Consider the following 15,724-nt stretch of genomic DNA (forward strand, 5'->3'; position numbering starts at 1 on the left):
AAACTCCTTCTTTCAGGTTTTTATTACAGCACTTATTATATTTATTTTTACTTACTTAAATTATATTTCTCTCTATTAAACTGAATTTTTTGAAACTGGGATTATTTTCATGTATTCATTTATCAAATATTTGAGTGTCCACTAGATAACCAGTACTGGACTTGGTTGTCGGAGAACAGAGATAGATAAGGTACAGACCTTGCTATCAAGTAGCTCATGTTTTCATGGATGAGACAGATAAATGGGAAAATATAGTTTGACAGATGCTTCTGATAGATGGGTTTCACTGAATGTTCTGAAACCACCCAAGAGGAACATAACTGAGAATGCGTGGTGAGGTTTGTCTAAGGCAGGCTTCCAAGAGGAGGTACTCTCTGACCTGAGTGTTCCTAACATTTTTTACATTTAATTTTAAAAGTTTCCTTGAAAAAGGAATACAAGTGAAAAGAGGAGAAGGGGCTAAATGTTTCTTGCAGAGGAGACCTGTTCAAGGCCACGAGGATCTGGAAAGTCTAGTGAGAGATTCTAGTTGGAATTTAATTAAGATATTAAACAGATTTAGGAGGTAGAACCATCAAGATTAGGTGTTGATTTTTGTATTTTAGAAACAGGAGTTTGGAAGAATTTTATGATTTTTACTTGAGTGGTTGGATGGCAGGTTAGAGAATAAATAGTATGGTTTTTGGTAGGGAAACTTTGTTTGGTTTTGGCAGGTTGTGTTTGATGGTTCCTGAAACATCTCTAGGTATGACAGATGAGTAAAGGAGGCAGTTGGGTCTGTAATTCTGGGCTTCAAGAGAGCAGTTTAGACTAGAGTCTAGATTTGGTGTTTTGCTTTCTATGGGAAATGAGAGATAAAAGTGGATTCACTTTTTTGTGTTGTGGGAAGGTGTGGGGCAGGGGAAGGAGACCTAATGGGGGTTGGTCTAGGATGAAGGCGTGTGTGGAGGGGTGGAGACATATTAGTGAGGGGTTGGGTATGGGGGTGGAGAGGCAGATCAGTAGGGGAGCTGATGGAATTCTTTTTTGTTTGGTTTCTCTTTCCATAAGCAAAAAAGTTCTTACTTTTTCTTGGTATCATTCATTCAACAAATAAAACTTGAGTATCTTCCCATATGCAGAGAACCGTGTTGGGTGCTGTGTGAAATACATCTCTGTTCCTGAGGAGCTTACAGATTTTTAGGAGAGAGTTACAGTGGACAACAAAAAATGAAATATAAATATAAATTGTCAAAGTAAATTAAGACAAAAAACAGGAGTCCTGTTTTGAGTAGTTAGTAAAGGTAAGCCTGAAGCTGAGGAGGTAACATTTAGGCTGACAGAAGGATGACAAAGAACCGGCCATGGGAAGAGTAGGGGGAAAAGCTTTTTAGGCAGAGGGATCAGCACACACATTAGCATCTTTATGTATCTTTATCTTTCTGTCAGTCTGTTGAAAACCATGAGTTCATACCAGTACCCCCAGTTCCAATCTAACACCACAGGGTTCATTCTAGTTTTCTCTTTTCTGTGTTTCCAACTTCAGTCCAGTGAGATATCTGGCTCCCATTATCCTCAATATATTTATTCATTTGATCACTTCCCTTGTCTGTGTCAGTTGCCCATTACTGAGGCATTCCCCTGCATAGATGCCCTCTTTATGTTGCTCCTGCTCTTACACCTTATTCCAGACTGATCTTCTCCCTCTAGAAATACTTTCCTCAACACTAGTGCTAAACCTGTCTCTTAATGTGAATGTCTAAGTGGCTATTTCAGTAGTTCAGACAAGAGTTTGAAGTTAGCTTAGATTACATTTGTAAAAGATGTGGAGAGAAGTGGACAGATTTACGATATATTTTAGAGGGAAAATTGGTGGGATTTAACTAATGGATTGGATGTGTAATGTGAGGAAAATGGGGGGGGAAAACTGAGGATGATTCTCAGGTTTCTGGGTTTCTGGATGGTTGTGATATTTACAAAGGCAGTGGTTTGGAGGTGGAGGCACATTTGTTTTGAATATGCTCACTTTACGATGCCTGTGATAATTCTAAATGGAGATAGTGATTTAGTTGGTCTGGGGTAGAGATAACATTTTGGGAGTTTTCATGGTATGTGGATGAGATTTATAGTTATGGTGTATGAACAAAGGGAATAGATGAGATGAGCTAGAGAAGAGAAGGGAGTTTAGGACTGAGGCTAGAATGGAAAACTAAGGGAGTCACTAAGCCAAGAGAAAATTGAAGAAAAGGTGTGAGATACTCATTGCAGACACTGGAAGAAATGTAGCAGAATTATTGGGCATTGTGTTTATTTAATATTGGTGATCACAGATTTATAATGAGTTTTCTTGATTATGTAAATTAGTTTTTTAGTTAATCTCTGTTGACATGGATACAGACCTGGGGAAGTTGTGGCTGTGGTTGTAGCCCAGGAGGAAGGGCAAGGAACGCGAGGGTCTTGTTCCTAGAAGATAGGCAAGTGCTTCCTGAATAGCCATGAAGCTCAAGTTGAATTTAAAGGCCCAGTTGAAGTATCTATCAACACAGGGTTTCTTTGAAAATGATTCTAGGAAATTGTTACTAACCAACAAGTGAAAAGACAGTTTTAAGGTCTTATAAATGTTTATATCACAGTGACTGTCTTAAAGCAGGTTATCCAGCAGAGTATGTTAAGCAACAACACTTGTTAGTAATTTGTTTTAGTTGCAATATGAACTTTCAAGTAATATAACTATAGTTCTTTCACTTATTCTGTACTTTTCAGAATTCATTAATTACTATTGATGTGTTTTTCTCTACTTTTTTTGCTCAATTTATAGTTAATTTGTATTGTTGAGATTTTTGTAAATTGCTTTGGTTCTAAATTGAAAAATTAGTGAATATGCCTAAAATACCTTCTCATGGTTTTAAAAGTAACTCAAGAGCTAGAAAAACAAAAATTTTTTCCTGTCTAATAGCCAAAAGTTACAACAGATGTTTTGTACCATACCTTTAAAAAGTTCACAAAGCAGGTTTTCATTATACCTGACATAAAATAAGCTCTTTTAAAATATGTATGCAGGATATTTTTATTTTTCTCTTAGAAATAAAATTGATTACAGTTAACCGCTGAGAACCTATGTTTAGAACTTCTTTCTTTGTGGTTTTGTTTTTTTTTTTTCATTGGCCCCTTAGCCATACTTGTTCAGGAGATTCATCACATTTTAGGGAACACAGCAGGGATCATAGTTATTCCCCAAATAAGCAGATACCACATTTCCCCATGAATTATAGATAGTTATACTGAACATTTCTCTTAGATTTTGTGTTTTGATGTCCAGTTTTTGTACTGTATAAGATAGATGGATATTTTCTTATTTTTAATATAAATCATATGGTAGATCCATTCTTGTCATTTGATGTGAGGACTGTCAACTTCAAAATTTTGTTCTTTTTTCAAAAGCTACTGTTTTCTAAGGCAAAAAACGTTATTTTTAAGAGTATATTTTTCCTCAGTAGTATTAACACTTTTACAATCTTATCTCTTTGGTTTACTAACATATTGCCAATGTAGAGAGCAGCAAAAATGCTTTAAGATTCTGATATGCTAGTCAGTCTTCTGATCTTACCTGAGAAATATCAGACTATCTCCATAACCTAATCTTAAAGCATTTCCTCCTCAGAAAATTTATAGTGACTATGTGACCTAGGTTGCCAGTGATGCTGGCTAATAAAAACCACCTGTGTTTAATCAGTGACTGGTCAGTTACTGAATGCAAGAGGTCTTCTAAAATCTTTGATAATATTCCTGCCGCCGGACCCCTTAAGTGAACATCATTCAAGCAGATAATAAAGGTTAGAGTTACTTTGACGTTCATACATTACAGATATTTTTAAAAAGCTACTGAAGATATGTGCACACTAAAAATTGGAGGAAAAATAATTCCACCGAAACGTTGAGAGTCCAGCAAGCCCTCTGTATCCCTCCACGTATCCTCTGTATCTGTACCATTTAATATAAGGAACTTGAGCATCCACAGATTTTGGTATCCACAGGGGGCCCTGAAATCTTTCCTCCTTGAACACCGAGGGATGACTGTAGTGCCTTTTGTGTTATCTGTAGCTCATTTGAAGTTTAGTCTGTGCAGATAAGTTAAAGTATTTGATGGCATATAACTGAGATCTCTACTAAATTAAATTGTGCTCTTTTATAATTTAAGTGTTGATAAAATATTGATTAAAAAATGCAAAATGTTCTTTTGATAAAACTGTCATGCAGGTTTATATAGCAGGTATTAGCTATTCATAGGAGGGAAGGGGAGCTAACGTTAATTAGTTTAATATGGTGCCAAGGTACTGAGCTAAGTGTTTAATGTATATAATTTCATTTAATCTTCATAACATCCATATAAAGTAGATATTGTTTAGATACTATCTTTACTTTACAAATCAGGACCAGAAATGCTACATAGCTGTTGTTCTATGTATTACTCTGGTCTGTTAAACCCCAAATCAGCATTTGTTCCCATACAACATGAATTGAACAATGTCCCTGGCATTCAGGAACTCTTAATGTAAATAAGGAAATAAAATGATACATTAAACAATGTGGGAACTGTTTTTATGAGGCTTTAGGAACATGTGAAAATACCACCTGACTATTTGGGCAGGTTAGGGAAGGTTTTACAGAGTTGATGTTTGAGCTTAGTATTGAATAGCAATTTTTTTTGAACATGGTTTCATGTTAATTCTGCTACTTTAAACTGTTTACAACTTTATATTCTCAGCAATGATGAAATTAACCTGTGATTATTATTATGGAAGCAAAAGCAATATGAGAAATATTACCTAATATATATGCAGAAGCAGTATCGAGCATGATGTATCATGATATAGTTTTTATTATCTGTTACTTTGGTGACTTTTTGATGTTAAGAATTTAGTAATCCTAGGTGAAATATGATTTCTTTCACTACAGATGTCCTCCTCGCACTTTCTTACCAGCCCTCTGCAAAATTTTTCTTGACGAAAGTGCTCCAGACAATGTGCTAGAGGTGACAGCCCGTGCCATAACATACTACCTGGATGTATCTGCAGAATGCACCCGAAGGATTGTTGGGGTAGATGGAGCTATAAAAGCACTTTGCAATCGTTTGGTTGTAGTCGAACTTAACAACAGGACAAGCAGAGACTTAGCTGAACAATGTGTAAAGGTAAGTCTTAATTATTTATTGGACCATTTGAAGGTCACTTAGAGAGTAAAAAATATATTTTGCAAAAAAAAAACATCTTTCCGTGGTTGAAAAGAATGGAAGTCACAGTCCTTATGTACCAAAGGAGATCCCATATGGCTTGGGAAAAGAAATCTTATCTTTGAAGGAAACTTGCAGGTCACTGATAATGCTTTTCTGTGTTGCCTCAGTGCTCTTTGGTTTCTGGTAGCCACTAACACTTTGAGATAGGTTATTTGTGTTGCCTCAGTGCTCTTTGGTTTCTGGTAGCCACTAACACTTTGAGATAGGTTATTTCTGTTCTTATCCAAAATGATTTTGTATGCATGCAGTAACAACAGGAACCATGACAACTAACACTGACCACCAATGCCAGGCATTATTCTGAACACTTTACATGTGTTAACTCTCATTTAATCTTCATGGCAACTCTGTATGAGGTAGGTGCCGCTAATATCATCACTTCTGTTTTATAGGTGAAAAAAATTTAAGCATACCAAGATTAAATAACTTGCTTGGGATGATGCAAGTAGTTAGTGGCAGAGAGCCAAGATTCAAAGATTAGGAATTTGAAGATCAGGAAGCCTGGTTCTAGGGCCCATGAATTTAATTGTTTTGCTATACTCCTGTTAAGAGTTAGCGGTTTTGTTTTATTCCTGATGGGACTAATTATAAACTTTATGTTACTCTAAAAGCATCAGTACTGGTGAGTAGTTTATTGGAAGTACTTGGTGAACACATTTAGATTTTACGTGATTCTCTTTTGTTTTTTGGTACGCGGGCCTCTCACTGTTGTGGCCTCTCCCGTTGCGGAGCACAGGCTCCGGACGCGCAGGCTCAGCGGCCATGGCTCACGGGCCCAGCCGCTCCATGGCATGTGGGATCTTCCCGGACCGGGGCACGAACCCGTGTGTCCTGCATCGGCAGGTGGACTCTCAACCACTGCGCCACCAGGGAAGCCCTGATTCTCTTTTTTGATTCCTGTTTCATTCTTTTTATGATTCTTGCTTCTCGAGGTCACCAGTTTTCAAACTTCTTGTCTCAGGATCCCTTTACAAGTCTTAAATTATTGAGGACCCACAAGGAGCCTTTGTTTATGAAGGTTCTATTTATATTTACCATATTAGATATTAAAACTGAGAATTTAAAAGTATTTATTCATTTATCATAAAATAACAAACTCATTATGTGTTAACATACATTACATTTTTAATGAAAATCACTGTGTCCTGAACAAAGAGAAAATTAGTGAGAAGAGTAACATTGTTAAGTCTCATTTGAAATCTGTGGTTTAATAGAAGACAGCTAAATCCTAATATGTGCTTCTGCATTCAGCCTGTTACTATATCACACTTCATATAACTTTTAGAAAGTACTGCCTTACGTTCCTGAGAGAATAGGAAAGAAAAAGACAATTAACTGTTACAGTGTTATTATAAAAAAAGTTATAATTTCAAGGACCCCTGAAAATGTCTTCCCCATGCTTTGAGAGTTGTTTTTGTAGGTGTTAATATCTTGACTTTCTGATTCTGTGTTTATAGATTTATTTCTGTCTATGGCCTCAGAGGAAGAGGTATTTGTTTTTCTGTTCAGAGCTTTCCCCCCTCTTATTCTCTTGATCACATCACATCACTTCATTTTTCTTCCAGGACTGGGGTTTTACTCCATTGCATTTATTCACTGACCTATATTTTCAAACTCTTTCTTGTCTGTTAACACCCTGCTCTCCCTTTCTCTGTTTCCTTTGCAGATTATTCTTATTTAATTCATTCTTCAATGGTAGTATTTCCTAAGGTCCTGTTTTTAGCTTCTTAAATCTGTATAAACTTTGCCTAGACAATCTCATCTGTGAGCATCAATACCATTCATATATAAATATATGCCCTTCATGGGCTTCCCTGGTGGCGCAGTGGTTGAGAGTCCACCTGCCGAGGCAGGGGACACAGGTTTGTGCCCCGGTCCGGGAAGATCCCATGTGCCGCGGAGCGGCTGGGCCCGTGAGCCATGGCCGCTGGGCCTGCGCGTCCGGAGCCTGTGCTCTGCAACGGGAGACACCACAACAGTGAGAGGCCCACGTACCGCAAAAAAAAAAAAAAAAAAAAAATATACATATATATATATATATATATATGCCCTTCACATCTTTATCTCTAGAACTGACCTCTCTCTTGAGTTCTAGACTCCATATTCAAAGGCCTGTTGTATATATTCAACTGGATGTTTGAATTCATTGTCTTTGATTACAGATAAACTCCTCTCTTGATAAGTGACATCAACTTGTAGCCAGTCGCTCAAGACAGAAACCTGTGCTTTATCTTTTACTTCCTTTTTTCTACTCCACAGGTGTAATTAATGATCAAGTGCTTTTCTGGTTTATTTCCTTCTGTTTGTCCCTGCTGTTATTGCCTTAGTTAAGCCCTCATTCTTTCGTGAATATTAATGCTTGAATTTTTGCATTTGCCTCTACACTCTCCCTGTACCCTGCTTCCCACAGATATTAACTGGAAATCTTATCATATTATTTCCCGCTTAAACATTTTTCTTGCTTAAAGAATAAAGTCTAAATTTCTGGTATGCCTGTAAGACCTGTGGACCCTGTTAACTCTTTAGTTCTACCTGAATGCATTAAACATCAATATAATTTAGAAATTAAAAGTGATTTTTAATGTCTTAATATTCATAGAGTAAGTGTGAGGATGATGAATAATGTAATAGCTGGCGTTTATTGAATTTTTTTTTTAATGTCTAGGACCTTTATAAACTTTTGCTAAATTACTTGTAGTTCTCAGCTTGTCATGCAGGTTTCACCGCCTAAACCTATGCTGTCCAATATGGTAGCTATATGTGACTACTGAACACTTCAGATGTGGCTACCCCAAATTAAGGTGTGTTATAAGTATGAAATATACATGGGATTTTGAAGACTTATTACATAAAAATACCAATAATTTTTATATTGATTACATGTTGGAATAATGACACCTTGGATATATTGGGCTAAATAAAATATGTTAAAATTAATTCCTTCTGTTTTGCTTCACTTTTTTTTTAACAAAAGTTTATTCTTTTCTTGTTTTTTAATATTTATTTATTTATTTTTATTTGATCACTCCAGGTCTTAGTTTCAGCAGGCGGGCTGCTTAGTTGTGGCTCACTGGCTCCTTAGTTGTGGCATGCGAACTCTTAGTTGCAGCATGCATGTGGGATCTAGTTCCCTGACCAGGGATCGAACCCAGGCCCCCTGCATTGGGAGTGCAGAGTCTTAGCCACCGCGCCACGGGGAATTCCTGAAAAGTTTATTCTTAAAGGTACAACAGGCTCCAAGTCAACACTTCATTCTAGCTGTAGGTAGCAGCATGTTATGGCAGGGAATCCAGATGGTTAAACGAGAATGGAATTAAGGATCACCATTGCCTCAGGCACAAGGAACAGTTTTTTGCCAGATTTCTTAATTCCACCTGTGGCCAGGGGGCCCTTCCCCATGGCCTTTGCTTTTAGCTCCTTGAGTTTCTTCTGCAGCTCTTTCTGTTTCTGCTTGAATGCCTTATCTTCCTTGGCCACCTTCTTGGGCTGCTTCAGGGACTACTTCTTGCCATCTTCACAGCCAGACACAGCTTCTGCCCCCCCTTTCTCAGACCCTGCCCTTTTTAAAATGTGGCTCCTAATCAATTTGGAGGGTGTACTGTGTTTTCTGTCATTCTCGAAAATTAAAATTGGACTTACTGTATTCTTTTGTGAATTTTGTTTTACTGTTGTAGGTGTTAGAACTGATATGCACTCGTGAGTCAGGTGCGGTCTTCGAGGCTGGTGGTTTAAATTGTGTGCTTACCTTCATTCGTGACAGTGGACACCTGGTTCATAAAGATACCTTGCACTCTGCCATGGCTGTGGTATCAAGACTCTGTGGCAAAATGGAACCTCAAGATTCCTCTTTAGAAATTTGTGTAGAATCTCTGTCTAGTTTATTAAAACATGAAGATCATCAGGTAACTACATTGCTCTTGTGTACTTTCTTTTCAAAACGTGATTTTATAGTGTCCACTAGTTATAACCACGATATCCAGTGGACTCTTGAACAGGGTGAGGGTTAGGGGTGCCGACCCTCCGCACGGTTGGAAATCTGCACATAACTTTACAGTCGGCCATCCGTATCTGGGGTTCTGCAGCTGTGGATTCAACCAGCTGTGGATCATGTAGTTCTGTAGTGTGAATTTAGTGGGGAAAAAAATCCACATGTAAGTGGGCCCATGCAGTTCAAACCTGTGTTGTTTAAGGTTCAACCTTAGTGCAATTTGAATTTTTTGCTTGATGAGCTAGAGATAATTTTCATCTTCTCTTTCTTTTATCTTAGATCTCTATGATAATCTCTTTTTGTTTTGGCAGTGATATGTTTTAAATTATAAAAGTGTTATGTGTTTATTCTTAAAATTTAAACGTTTTAGAAGTATATAATTTTTAAAGCTGCACTTATACCCAGTGTAATTTGTTGGCTCAGCACAATTTTGTTGGCTTAAAAGGGTAGTTTTCATTAAAATAAAATAACAGTATTTGAAATTTTATATGTGTAAACTTGTTATATTAGCATCTTTAGGAAATAAAACTTGACTTTTAATGCTTTTTACCATTTAGATGTTAATTATTTTCAGTTGCTGTCCATCGATTATCTTGGCAAAGTTGTACATAATAATAGTAAATATTTGTTGAGGTTTTACTGTTCCTCTAGATTCTTTACATATGTCATTTCATTTGAGCTCAGACAATGAATTATAAGTACTGTTACTATTCCCATTTTACGGATAAGGGAGCTGACGCCTTGAACAGTTAAGTAACATCTTTAGGTTATACAGTTATCAGAATGTGGAGCCAGTATTCAAACCTAGACAGATTGTATGCTTTGCTACAATTGCCTTTCTTAATAGTCTCAGTATTGAAATAAACAGTACTGGTCCTTTTTAAGTGAATTTTATCCATATGTATATTCTTTACATCATTAGGTTTCAGATGGAGCTCTGCGATGTTTTGCATCACTAGCTGACCGATTTACCCGTCGTGGTGTTGACCCAGCTCCATTAGCCAAGCACGGATTAACCGAGGAGCTATTGTCTAGAATGGCTGCTGCTGGTGGTACTGTATCAGGGCCATCGTCAGCTTGCAAACCAGGTCGCAGCACCACAGGAGCGCCTTCCACAGCTGCAGATTCCAAATTGAGTAACCAGGTGTCTACAATTGTAAGTCTGCTCTCAACACTTTGCAGAGGCTCTCCAGTAGTAACGCACGTAAGAGTGTTTTTGAATCTTACTTAATCTTTCAGAAGAAGTATTTTGGTGTAGTGCAAGTATGCTAAAACTTTTTTTTCTCCCATTCTCTTTTTAGGATCTCCTGAGGTCAGAACTTCCAGATTCAATTGAAAGTGCATTGCAGGGTGATGAAAGATGTGTGCTTGATACCATGCGTTTGGTTGACCTTCTCTTGGTGCTATTATTTGAAGGACGAAAGGCTTTGCCAAAGTCTAGTGCTGGATCCACAGGCAGAATCCCAGGACTACGGAGATTGGATAGTTCTGGGGAACGCTCACATCGGCAGCTTATAGACTGTATTCGAAGTAAAGATACCGATGCACTCATAGATGCAATTGACACAGGAGGTTGGAAAATATTTTTTAAAATATAAAAAGAAAACTGTGAGATAAGGAATTATATAGGCAACTTCTAGTTTCTAGAGTTTTAATTTTTTTTTTTTAATTTTTAGCAGTTGTGCCAGAAAATAGAATGGCCAACGTATTCTATATCCTCTCCTCTCCCCATGTATATAAATTATCAGCCTGGTGCATGGTAAGATCTGAGTAAATGCTTGTTGAATAAGTAAATGAAATTAACCTGTCTATTGCCAGGAGTTCATACCAATTCTAAGGTTAAGTGGAGATTGAATTTAGGGCTGTTGTTTTCTCAAGATTAATGGAAACTGACACAAGTGAATTATCATTATATATAGTCAATTTTTTTTTACACTGCTTCATGAGGTGATCAGCAAATATAAGTTGGTGAAAAATGCTTCTGTGTCATCAGACTTTTGTTTTCTTTTGATTATCGATGTGGTTTAGTTTCTTTTCCTCAGTTACAGTGTGAGGAAACTAATACTCTTGAGTTTTATTGTGTTTGTTTTTTTGTTTCTTATTTTATGTTTATTTTAAATAAAAATTTTAGAATACTTTTTCTTAGCAGAATTTACATTTGCTTATTATTTACTACTTTATAGTCGACCTGAATGTTTAAAATTGGCTGTGTATTTAGTGATTATTAATAACAATCTTTAAATGGTTCCCACTTTAGAAAAGTTCATTATTATTTGTTGACTTTTAAAAAGATTTATTTTTTTCCTTCAAATTTCCAGCCTTTGAAGTAAATTTTATGGATGATGTGGGTCAGACTCTATTAAACTGGGCCTCTGCTTTTGGAACTCAGGAAATGGTAAGCTAATAAATAAAAGCTAATGTTTTAAATCAAAGATAGCAATATTAATAAGGCAACTTGATGATGCTCCATCATTTTACAGGTAGAATTTCTTTGTGAAAGAGGTGCTGATGTTAATAGAGGTCAGAGGTCATCATCATTACATTATGCTGCATGTTTTGGAAGACCTCAAGTAGCAAAGGTAAAATCCAGGTTTTTAAGTTATTAATTTAATATTTAACATTTACATGGTTCTGAAATTAGAATGAAATGAAAACTTTTATTCTGATAAGCCATGCTTTCATGCTATTTCCATTTGCTCCATTTCCCTATCCCCATTACAGGTAAGCGTTTTTGATTGGGTTTTTTTGTTTATCTTTTCATTGTTTCTTAATACAGATGCAAGCAAGAGTAAATATGTATGCTTATTTTCTCCTTATACAAAATGTAACATATACACTGATTTATACTTTGCTTTTTTTCATCTAATAATACACATTTTTCATTTAATAATACACATTGAGACTTCTCCCTATTAGTATATAGAGAGTTTTTGTACATCTGTATACTTGGCATGTGTGAACGTACTGCAGATTTATTCAGCCAGTCATCTATTGCTGAAAACTTGTTTTTTTCCCGATTTCTTACTCTTGGTAACGAATAACTTTATACATGTTTCTCTTATTTCTGTTTATCAATATAGCAAATATTTTATTTGCCGAAGAACATGATATCTTTGACTCTTAGATTAGCAAAGGACTTTGGAGAGTTCTTTTTTTTTTTCCTATTTCCGTTTTGTTATGTTTGTTCCTTTGTTTTGTCTTTTAGATTCTTCATATAAATGAAATCATACAGTATTTGTCTTTCTCTGTTCGACTTATTTCATTTAGCATAATACCCTCTAGGTCCATGCGTGTTGTCGCAAATGGCAAGATTTCATTCTCTTTTATGGCTGAGTAATATTTCATTGTGTGTATATATATACCACATGTTCTTTATCCATTCCTCTATCGTTGGGCATTTAGGTTGCTTTTATATCTTGGCTGTTGTAAATAATGCTGCAATGAACATAGGAGTACACATATCTTTTCCAATTAGTGTTTTCATTTTCTTTGGATAAATATCCAGGAGTGGAATTGCTGGGTCATATGGTAGTTCTTTTTTTTTTTTTTTTTAAATATTTATTTATTTGGCTGCATCGGGTCTTAGTTGCGGCATGTAGGGTCTTTCACCACGGGGTGCAGATTCTTTCTAGTTGTGGAGTGTGGGCTCCATAACACATGAGCTGTGTACTTGCAGCATGTGGGCTCAGTAGTTGCGGTACACGGGCTTAGTTGTCCTGCGGCATGTGGGATCTTAGTTCCCCAACCAGGGATCAAACCCGCGTCCCCTGCATTGGAAGGCAGATTAGTAACCACTGGACCACCAGGGAAGTCCCTGGTAGTTCTATTTTTAATTTTTTGAGGAATCTCCATACATCATTACTGTAGAGTTTTTTTTGTACAGTTAGGAGAAATTGAGGTCCAGAAAGGTCAAATGATAAGGGTTGAACCAAATGCATGATCTAGGTCTCAAGAATCTTCATATTGTGAAGGAATTTTTCATATTTGCTAAGAAGTCAGTCACACCTGGATTCAAGTCTCAACTCATTAACAAAAAAGGCTGTCTGGCCTTGGACCAGTTTCTTAAGTTTGACTTACAATTTTATTAATAAAATGCATATACACTCCTAGTATTTTATTTATTTATTGTTGACTGTGCTGCGCAGCATTTGGTATCTTAGTTTCCACAGGGGACGAACCTGTGCCCCCTGCAGTGGAAGCACAGAGTCTAAACCATTGGACTACCAGGAAAGTCCCTGCTAGCATGCTTATTGTGATAATTAGGAAAAAATACATGAAAAGCACTTAGTATAGTAGCTGGCACATTGTATGTAGATGCTTAAATGGTAGCTGCTACTATTGTCACAGTATTGCTAGTATTGTCTTTACACACTGTAAGAAGATTTTTGTTAACAACTTAGCTTTCTAGGTGGTCTCTTCAAGCTTGAATTCTGTCAGTTTGAATTGGTTAATTTTTAGAGAATGATGTTCCTAAGGGTGGTAAAAAATTTTATTAAGGCAATTTTTTTTTCAAACCCTTACTGTTTTGCAGTTTTGGGTAGCTGAGTGGGAGAAGGAGCCAAATGAATTGTATCTAACCTTAACCCATCTTGATTATACATCAGCCTGCAATGAGCTATAGCTGCCATTACTAATAATGATATTATAGTGCTCACCAAGCACTTATTTTGTGCCAGCCAGGGTCTTAAGCATTTAACATGTTTTATCATTCTTCACAGGTTCTCCTGTTTTTTAATTGATTCTAAGATATTACCCACCCCCCCCATACACATTTTAACATCTTTTAACTAGGAAAGTCTTATAATTGCTATTGGCCAGATAGAAATTGCAGCATAGTTATTATTACCTGTCAATCCAATACAAATTGTGAAATGGATTTTAGTAACTTGAGTGAAAAATCCTTTCTGATAGAAGAGCACGCTCAGTAATGCTGTGTCACTAAACTCTTTATGGCACAGATGACAGCATTGTGTGTAGAAACACAAATATTGGTGACTTCGGATCAAAAAGAAATTATGAACAATTGTGCTCAGAATGTGAAGTTACAGAAATATCTTATTATATTTCATTTATTTTTTAAATTTATGTTTGTCCAAGTAATACATGAAAAAAAATCTAAGTTTATAAAAGTTCTTTCAGTAAGTTAAAAAAAATCCAAGCAATAGGAAAGCATTGTTGCAAAATTAATTGGCATTGTTTTTTCTTTCTTAGTAGTAATTATAATCTCTGTCAGATTATATCAGATTATAAGTATCTGTGGCATCCTAGATTTGATGAAATACTGAGTTATTCTGATTCAAACTCCAGCAGTTTGGAATTCTTAGCCAGTACTGCATACTTTTCTGATGAATGTATGTACTCACTTATTTGTCAGATATATTGTGTTATAACGAAATTCAAAAAGCTGCAGCTCTGAGGCTGATAGGAGAAATGTGAAATGTGTTCTCTGTTCAAAAGAGCTTACAGTCTGCTGGGGAGAGAGTCCAGTGTCCATTAAAAATTGGTGAACTTCCCTGGCAGTCCAGTGGTTAAGATTCCAGGCTTCCATTGCAGGGAGCACAGGTTTGATCCCTGGTTGGGGAACTAAGATCCCACGTGCCACACAGTGTGGCCAAAAAAAAGGGTGAACAGTGCAAATTAGTATTTAATACCTAAATTTGGTAGTTCATTCTAGAAGAATCAATTTAACTTGGTAATTGGCAGTATACACGAAATGATGAAGATGATTACCACACCACAAACTGAATATTAGTACCTCTGTTAAAGTAAGGAAATTGACTGGAGCAGTTGACAGGTTCAAATGTGAACGTACTTAATTTGAGATGTTAATAAATAACCAAGTGACATTAATCTATAATTTTTTCAAGATATAAATAAACCACTTTTAAGGTGTTGTATGCAAAGGCAGAGATTTGAATTGGTACCTGCTTGATTAATTCTGTAAGTCTGCAGTCTGAAGTATGTCAGTGCAATCTAAAGGTTGCAGAATTGGATATTGAAGAAATAAGGTGTTAATTATTATATCCACATTAAATGCTTTTCTTTTCTAGACTCTCTTACGGCATGGTGCAAATCCCGATCTGAGAGATGAAGATGGGAAAACTCCATTAGATAAAGCTCGGGAAAGGGGCCATAGTGAAGTAGTAGCTATTCTTCAGTCTCCAGGTGAGTGGTAATATCTTTCCTTTTAAGCCATCTGCTATTACTTTTCAGCTTCACTTCCATAGAAGTAGCTTTCTGTAGACATGTTAACATTATATAAAGAAATCATTTCTGTGAAGTCAAATAATTACATACACACACACACACACAAACTTATATTTGATAAACATTTAACAGTGTACTATTCTGTGTTCTTTGAGACTGTGGCTGCATGATTCCAAAAAGGCCAAATCACAAGTTTAAGGGGGTGTGAATGTCATAAAGAATAGTTGGTTATTGCATAGACAAAGTAGTTTGACCAA

General features: G+C 36.3%; 1 protein-coding gene and 1 pseudogene across 5 annotated transcripts in view; one reads left to right on the top strand and one right to left on the bottom strand.

The window, feature by feature from the left end:
- Positions 1-15,724, top strand: part of HECTD1 (HECT domain E3 ubiquitin protein ligase 1) — a 90,113-nt gene that overhangs the window by 18,655 nt on the left and 55,734 nt on the right. For all 5 annotated transcript variants that reach the window (XM_067738063.1, XM_067738088.1, XM_067738072.1 and 2 more), the window contains exons 3-9: positions 4,936-5,170; positions 8,947-9,174; positions 10,183-10,464; positions 10,562-10,832; positions 11,579-11,655; positions 11,741-11,839; positions 15,311-15,425. In XM_067738063.1, coding sequence (XP_067594164.1) covers positions 4,936-5,170; positions 8,947-9,174; positions 10,183-10,464; positions 10,562-10,832; positions 11,579-11,655; positions 11,741-11,839; positions 15,311-15,425 — 1,307 coding nt within the window. The remainder of the gene's footprint in view (positions 1-4,935; positions 5,171-8,946; positions 9,175-10,182; positions 10,465-10,561; positions 10,833-11,578; positions 11,656-11,740; positions 11,840-15,310; positions 15,426-15,724) is intronic.
- On the bottom strand, positions 8,570-8,886 carry LOC137206907 (translation machinery-associated protein 7-like; annotated as a pseudogene).

Source organism: Pseudorca crassidens, chromosome 1 (assembly GCF_039906515.1).
Source record: "Pseudorca crassidens isolate mPseCra1 chromosome 1, mPseCra1.hap1, whole genome shotgun sequence".
Taxonomy (NCBI): Eukaryota; Metazoa; Chordata; class Mammalia; order Artiodactyla; family Delphinidae; genus Pseudorca; species Pseudorca crassidens.